This window comes from Neoarius graeffei, chromosome 17 (genome assembly GCF_027579695.1).
Source record: "Neoarius graeffei isolate fNeoGra1 chromosome 17, fNeoGra1.pri, whole genome shotgun sequence".
Lineage (NCBI taxonomy): Eukaryota > Metazoa > Chordata > Actinopteri > Siluriformes > Ariidae > Neoarius > Neoarius graeffei.
Window position 1 is genome coordinate 70093356 of NC_083585.1, and position 7313 is coordinate 70100668.

Genomic DNA, 7313 nt, shown 5'->3' on the forward strand with positions numbered 1-7313 from the left:
TTCAGGCGTGACGGAGAAGACGACAGGGCAGGGGACCGAAGCTACATCTCCGGGGCCAGCACTGCAAATCAGCGTATTGAATCTTGGTGGGGCCAGTTGCGTAGACAAGGGGCTGAAAACTGGATCGAGTTCTTCGGAGAGCTGAAGAACTTCTGGATGTCTCGCACAGTCACATTCTCAGTTCCAAAAAGTTCGTACGATTCTCGGGCATCCACCTAACCTCTCCACTGCATCCACATAGTAACTGCCAATCACTCGCGGGTTACTACTTGTGTGTGCGGCTTTCAGCCAGACGATCCTACGGGAAAACCCGTCTATGCATCCGTTTATGCAGATTCCGAACGGTTTTAGTTTGTCAGAAGAATCGACATGCCAAATGAAATTGGGTCCTTTGGAAAAGTACTGTCTGCGCTGAAGTGTACGACGACGGCGTAGCGCAACACTCTCTGGGTCCAGTAGTTGAAGGATAATCCGTACATCCTCTGTTTTTTCCTGAATGCCATGTTCCAGGCACTTTGCGTGCATCCAGCGGTACCCGTGGAGGCGACCTGGGCTATTTAGTTGGCTGATGATGAAATCTATAGTCGTTCCTAGGTCAGAAAAACTACGACGGCGAAGCCCATTCTCTCTCAGAACTCTCTTGAGGTGTCTCAGACTTATAATAAACAGAGGTGTCAAAAGTATTACCATTTATTACTCAAATAGAAGTATAGATACTATGGTTTAGAAATACTTTTCATGAAGTAAAAGTATCAGCTGAAGCTTTTTACTCAAGTAAAAGTAAAAAGTATACTGATTTCTAAACTACTTTAAAGTACAAAAGTAAAAGTAATGAAAGAGGAAAAAATGCTATTAAGGACAAAGGCGCAGCCTAGAAGTCCACATACAGTCCATTCTCCTGACCCATTAAAATGTGTTTCATGGAGCACAAGTAATAATGACTTGTTGTCTGTAAGTGTTGTAATGGTGTAAAACTTCATACCTCAGAAGTAAGTTATCAATACATTTTTATTGAAAATGTATATATTAAAACACACACACACACACACACACACACACACACACACACACACACACACAAACATGTCTCGACCACATCACCCCATCCTACTGATCCACACAGATGGAAAAAACAACTAAAGTAATACGATTTATTTGAAAAGATTGCAGCATTGTAATGTCCAAAATATTGTATAACGCAATATTTTTGCAGTATGCTGGCAATCATTTTGTGTCCAAAGTTGCATTGCATTCACTGTCTCAACGGCAGTAATAATACAGTATTTGAATGCTATGAATGAATGAATGAATGAATACTACACTAACACTACTGTAAAATTACAGTTTTTTTCTTTTTCATATGGGACGTGCAGTAGAGGCAGCAGGTTCCAGTTAAAATGCAAGAAAAACACTTTCTCATCCCTACTAGTTACTGGCTCACCGAGAGAAGTCAACAGAATGTTTGTGTTCCAGCAATGCGAGGCTGAACACAGGCGAGGAGAGAAAGGGCGGCCGCTGGAATGCCGACACACTACAAGCTAATATAACGTTTACTAAGCTAAGACCTGTCACTTTACTCACTAACCCCCACCAAGATACCATAACTGCGTTTGTAAACTTAACCTGACTCAGAAAAGAGAATGCCGCATGGTTCGTGGGGGGGCGTCGTGGGGATTCCACTCCTGACAAACGAACGAGAGCCCGCAATTTACTAACGGTGTTGAAGTCAGAGCTCTGATTGCTGTGTGCTTGGAGCGCCCTGAGTGGCAGTTTATTAGGTGGACAAAGTAATATAAGTAATATAAAGATTGGCGCAATGAAATGCAAGTAACGAGACTATTATAAACGTAACGAAGTAAAAGTAAATGCTTGAAAATGTAACGAGTAGAGATAAAAAGTAGGTTGAAAATTATTACTCCAGTAAAGTAGAAAGTACCAAAATTTCTACTTAAGTAAAGTAACGAAGTATTTGTACTTCGTTACTTGACACCTCTGATAATAAAGCCATGTTGGGATGCAAGTGCATCGAGGATTTCTGTGTATCTGAGTCCAGTATTAAAATATAATAAAATAGCGTCTAGTATTTCCGGAGCTACCATGGTGACCTACAGCCTGTGTGTACGTGTGTGTGTGTGTGTAGGCAACGAGATCAACGAAAACAAGGACATTGTGGGAATATTTTAATAAGTCGAGGGAACGACATAGGATATCATTCCCACGCCTTGGATATAAACCGAGGGAACGCGTTTTAAGACGTTCCCTCACTTTTTAATAACCCGTGCGCACGCCTTTATAACTCGAGCGCACGTATTAATATCTCGTGCTCACGCCTTAATGAAAGCGAGGGAACGATTTAATATCTCGTGCACACGCCTTAATGAAAGCGAGGGAACGATTTGTAACTCGTCCCCTCACTTTTAACTACCCGAGCGCACGCCTTAACGCAAAGCGTGCGCACGGGTTATAACTCGTGCGCGCGCATTAATATCTCGTGCACACGCCTTATAAGTCGTTCCCACGCTTTGTTATTTTTTTATTCACCATGTCCCCTCTACGGCTCCGTAGTTTTAGGTAAACAAAGCAAACATTTAAAATTAAACGAATCTTTAATCCTTTCAGAAAACTGAAACATGGGTTCTAGCTATAGCCATGAGTGTGCGTGTGTTCCCCAGAAGAACCGCCTCCTTCCATTCTGCCATCAACTGATCGTGTTTAAATAACGCTGCAGACATATCATTGATCTTGATTTTATCCAGTCTATGGATGTGACGTGACCCTAGTGATTACTGATCGGCTCTCAGTCATGTTTTAGAAAAGAAAAAAGCATCCACTTTCTAAGCTGCTTCATAATAACGAGTAACGAGGACCTTGATAGAAATGTAGTGGAGTAAAAAGTACGATATTTGCCTTTCAAATGTAGTGAAGTTAAAGTCATAAGTTGCCAAAAAAAATACTCAAGTAAAGTACAGATACTCAAAAAGTGTACTTAAGTACAGAACTCAAGTAAATGTACTTCGTTACTGTCCACTTCTGCATATGATACATAAAAACAAATAAATGAAAATTATTAATAAAATAGTTTTAAAACATTAATAAAGAAACAAAGAGAAAATAAATAGAAAGGAACGTTTGACAGAAGAAAAAGTATGAAATCAAGAAAGAAAGAAAAGGTATAAAAATAAATGCAGGAGGGATGAAATAAGGAAAGAAATAAGCAAATGTAAGGGATGAAAAAGAACAAAATTTACAAAGGAAAAAGAGACAAGAAGGAAACAAAAACTAACAAAAATAAACCCCAAAGGAAATAAATTATGAAAGTGTAAGGAAGAACAGGATTAATAAAAGAAGGAAAGAAAGAAAGGATTAATGGAATGAAGGTAATATTGAGGAAAAAATACAACAGAACATAAAAAGAAAGAAAGAATGTAAGAAAGACTGAAACACTGTTCCTCTGAGTGAGAGCTGAACAGAAGCTGCTGATTGGTCAGCTGCTGTAACAATGATTATGACCTCGTGGGTTTCGTTTTATCCGAGTTGTATCCAGCCGCTGAAGCTTGCGAGGGAAATAACGATCTCTTGTTCTTGTTGGTTTTGACTGCGCTGTGTTGCAGCTCCAGCACCCGTCTCTGGGTTTCCGCTTTGGGACGGTCCACGAGAGCAGCGCTGAAGATTACATGAAGAAGAGTTTTCCTGAAGTGCATGAGTACATGAGACACTTCAACCAGCCCACCACACCACAGGGGATCGCGACACTCAAGTAACGCTCTGCATCGCCGTCCTCCCTGACTGTTCACTTACACCACATTTATTCCAGCACTGCTGAGTCCTGCACTCTGATTGCTCAGGTGTTGATTAATTCTAAAAGCAGCTCTGACTGTAGTGCAGGTTTATATTAATGCTCTTGTTCTTATCTGTTATAGTTTCTATAGCAACGGTCATTCACAGGGCTTGTCCAGCAGATGCTCCACTGATAATAAACCGTTAAACAAAAATCAGACTGTGTGATCTGATTGGCCGAGAGCGATACGGTGTGATCTGATTGGCCAAAGTGGTATGGTGTGATCTGATTGGCCAGAGCGGTATGGTGTGATCTGATTGGCCCAGAGCGGTACAGTGTGATCTGATTGGCCAAGAACGGTACAGTGTGATCTGATTGGCTGAGAGCGGTACGGTGTGATCTGATTGGCTGAGAGCGGTGTGGTGTGATCTGATTGGCCGCGAGTGGTACAGTGTGATCTGATTGGCTGCGAGCGGTACGGTGTGATCTGATTTGGCCAGAGCAGTATGGTGTGATCTGATTGGCCGAGAGCGGTACAGTGTGATCTGATTTGGCCAGAGCAGTATGGTGTGATCTGATTGGCCAGAGCGGTACGGTGTGATCTGATTTGGCCAGAGCAGTATGGTGTGATCTGATTGGCCAGAGCGGTACGGTGTGATCTGATTTGGCCAGAGCAGTATGGTGTGATCTGATTGGCCGAGAGCGGTACAGTGTGATCTGATTTGGCCAGAGCAGTATGGTGTGATCTGATTTGGCCAGAGCGGTACGGTGTGATCTGATTGGCCAAGAGCGGTACGGTGTGATCTGATTGGCCAGAGCAGTATGGTGTGATCTGATTGGCCAGAGCGGTACGGTGTGATCTGATTGGCTGAGAGCGGTACGGTGTGATCTGATTGGCTGAGAGAAGTATGGTGTGTTCTCATTGGCTGAGAGCGGTGTGGTGTGATCTGATTGGCCGCGAGTGGTACAGTGTGATCTGATTGGCTGCGAGCGGTACGGTGTGATCTGATTTGGCCAGAGCAGTATGGTGTGATCTGATTGGCCGAGAGCGGTACAGTGTGATCTGATTTGGCCAGAGCAGTATGGTGTGATCTGATTTGGCCAGAGCGGTACGGTGTGATCTGATTGGCCGAGAGCGGTACGGTGTGATCTGATTTGGCCAGAGCAGTATGGTGTGATCTGATTGGCCAGAGCGGTACGGTGTGATCTGATTTGGCCAGAGCAGTATGGTGTGATCTGATTGGCCAGAGCGGTACGGTGTGATCTGATTTGGCCAGAGCAGTATGGTGTGATCTGATTGGCCGAGAGCGGTACGGTGTGATCTGATTTGGCCAGAGCAGTATGGTGTGATCTGATTGGCCAGAGCGGTACAGTGTGATCTGATTTGGCCAGAGCAGTATGGTGTGATCTGATTTGGCCAGAGCGGTACGGTGTGATCTGATTGGCCGAGAGCGGTACGGTGTGATCTGATTGGCCAGAGCAGTATGGTGTGATCTGATTGGCCAGAGCGGTACGGTGTGATCTGATTTGGCCTGAGCAGTACGATGTGATCTGATTGGCCTAGAATGGTATGGTGTGATCTGATTGGCCTAGAATGGTATGGTGTGATCTGATTGGCCGAGAGCAGGACAGAGATATCAGACAAAGAGAAGGAGAGAGCGTCATCCAGAAAAGCGAGTGACTGAAAGCTTTATGGTTGACATGGTGAAGTGTCTTGTAGTAACAAATCACATGTAGAGGACTCGAGTTCTCATCTCACAGCCGTCTCTTCACTCGTCATCCTACTCTCTTTCATAAAACAAAACACACACACACACACATACACACACACACACACACAGCCTTTGAACTGCAGAAGACCTAGCAGCACTCGTGTGTAAATCCTCTAAACCCTTGCAAGAGAGCGTTTCATTCAAGAGAGATAGATAACACACAGTACATGTTCTTCTACACACACACACACACACACACACACACACACACACACACACAGAAACAGTACTGCTCCTTCCACTGTGCCCCCCCCCCCCCTGCCCCCCGCAGTCTTAGAAGATGAGTATAAAACAGTAAACTGCAGTAATCTGTATTAAACTCGTTGCAGGTTACAACATCAGTGCATCAGCACAGAGGCCCAGAGTGTAATAACTCTCTACTGAGAATAATTACACAGTCAGGTCCAAAACAGGAGTGAAAGTAAAATGAAATTACACGTGTGTAAGGAGCTTAAAGGGAGGGATGAAGCAGAGGAAGAATGAAAGCAAAAGAAAAGAAAGGAAAACAACTAAGAAGCTAAAGAGTGAAATAAAAAAGATAAAGAAGGAAGGGAAGGAAGTGATTAAAGAGAAGAAGGAAGGAAGGAAGAAAGAGCAGCAGAGAAAAACAGGAAGGAGCGTTAGGAACAGAATCGGATACAGGGGGAAAGTAAAAATCAAAACAAAAGAAAAAGGATAAATAGAGTATAAGACTGCGAGAAAATGCCTGGAGAGAAATTAGAAACACATCCAGGAAGAACTAAAAGCAGAAGGAGCATGGCATCTGGTTTATTCCCATTCAGATGGAGATGAAGGATTTGTCTCTGAGTTTGTGTTATAAATGATGATGTGGCATGCAGTTACAGGAAAATAATCAACAGCAGGTTTGTGTTGGTGTGATGAAGCCTGACACATGCTCACATTCCAGCACTTTCTAACTCCGCAGGTGTTTTATTCCTCTGACACCACAGCAATGTGTCGACTGTTACACTTCATTCGTTATTCCACAATGATGAGTCATACTTTTTATCTGTTTATAGTTACCTTTAATGTTCGGGAAACAGATTGTCCCTTCTGTTATAGCAGCTATAAACACTCGCTCTCTCACCAGCAGCTGGTCACGTGACCGAGAAACTGCAAAGAAGTGTAAACTCCTCTGTCCTGAAGATGTCAGAAAATGTAAAGTTAAAGCTCTGACACTGGAGACTCCTTCCATAAACATTACAGAAACATCTCCTTACTTTAAGAAAACTTCAGCAGGTCAATGATTAATTTTATCCTGTTTATTATCGGTGGAGTCTCCGTTGGACACACCCCTGTGAATGAGCCGTTACTATAGAAACAATAATGTATCAGAGCGAGCGCTTTAATGTAAACTTGCACTACTGTCAGAGCTGCTGCTCTAGAGAATTAATCAACCCCTTTCTGAGAGATGTTCTGAGTTCTGATCATTCAGAAGGTGTGTGTGTGTGTGTGTGTGTGTGTGTGTGTGATGTCTTTGTGTGTGTTCTGAAGGACAGATCCTCCTCAGCTTGATGCTTTCATCATGGATAAAGCTCTGCTCGATTATGAAGTCTCCACTGATGCAGAGTGTAAGCTGTTGACGGTGGGAAAACCCTTCACTATCGAAGGTAGGAGCTGTTATCACAGCCCACACACACACACACAAATAATAAATACACTCGAAAGAACACGGTCAATGAGTGGAGAAACATCTGGAAGATCAAAGGGTAACTGTAGGCGCACACATCGGTTGAGAACTGAATGGAGCTCAGGATGGAGTT

General features: G+C 43.3%; 1 protein-coding gene across 1 annotated transcript in view; it reads left to right on the forward strand.

The window, feature by feature from the left end:
* The window catches only part of grin3ba (glutamate receptor, ionotropic, N-methyl-D-aspartate 3Ba), a 174209-nt gene that overhangs the window by 139286 nt on the left and 27610 nt on the right, over positions 1 to 7313 (forward strand). Inside the window, exons 5-6 of the mRNA XM_060943589.1 lie at positions 3612 to 3757; positions 7045 to 7160. Coding sequence (XP_060799572.1) covers positions 3612 to 3757; positions 7045 to 7160 — 262 coding nt within the window. The remainder of the gene's footprint in view (positions 1 to 3611; positions 3758 to 7044; positions 7161 to 7313) is intronic.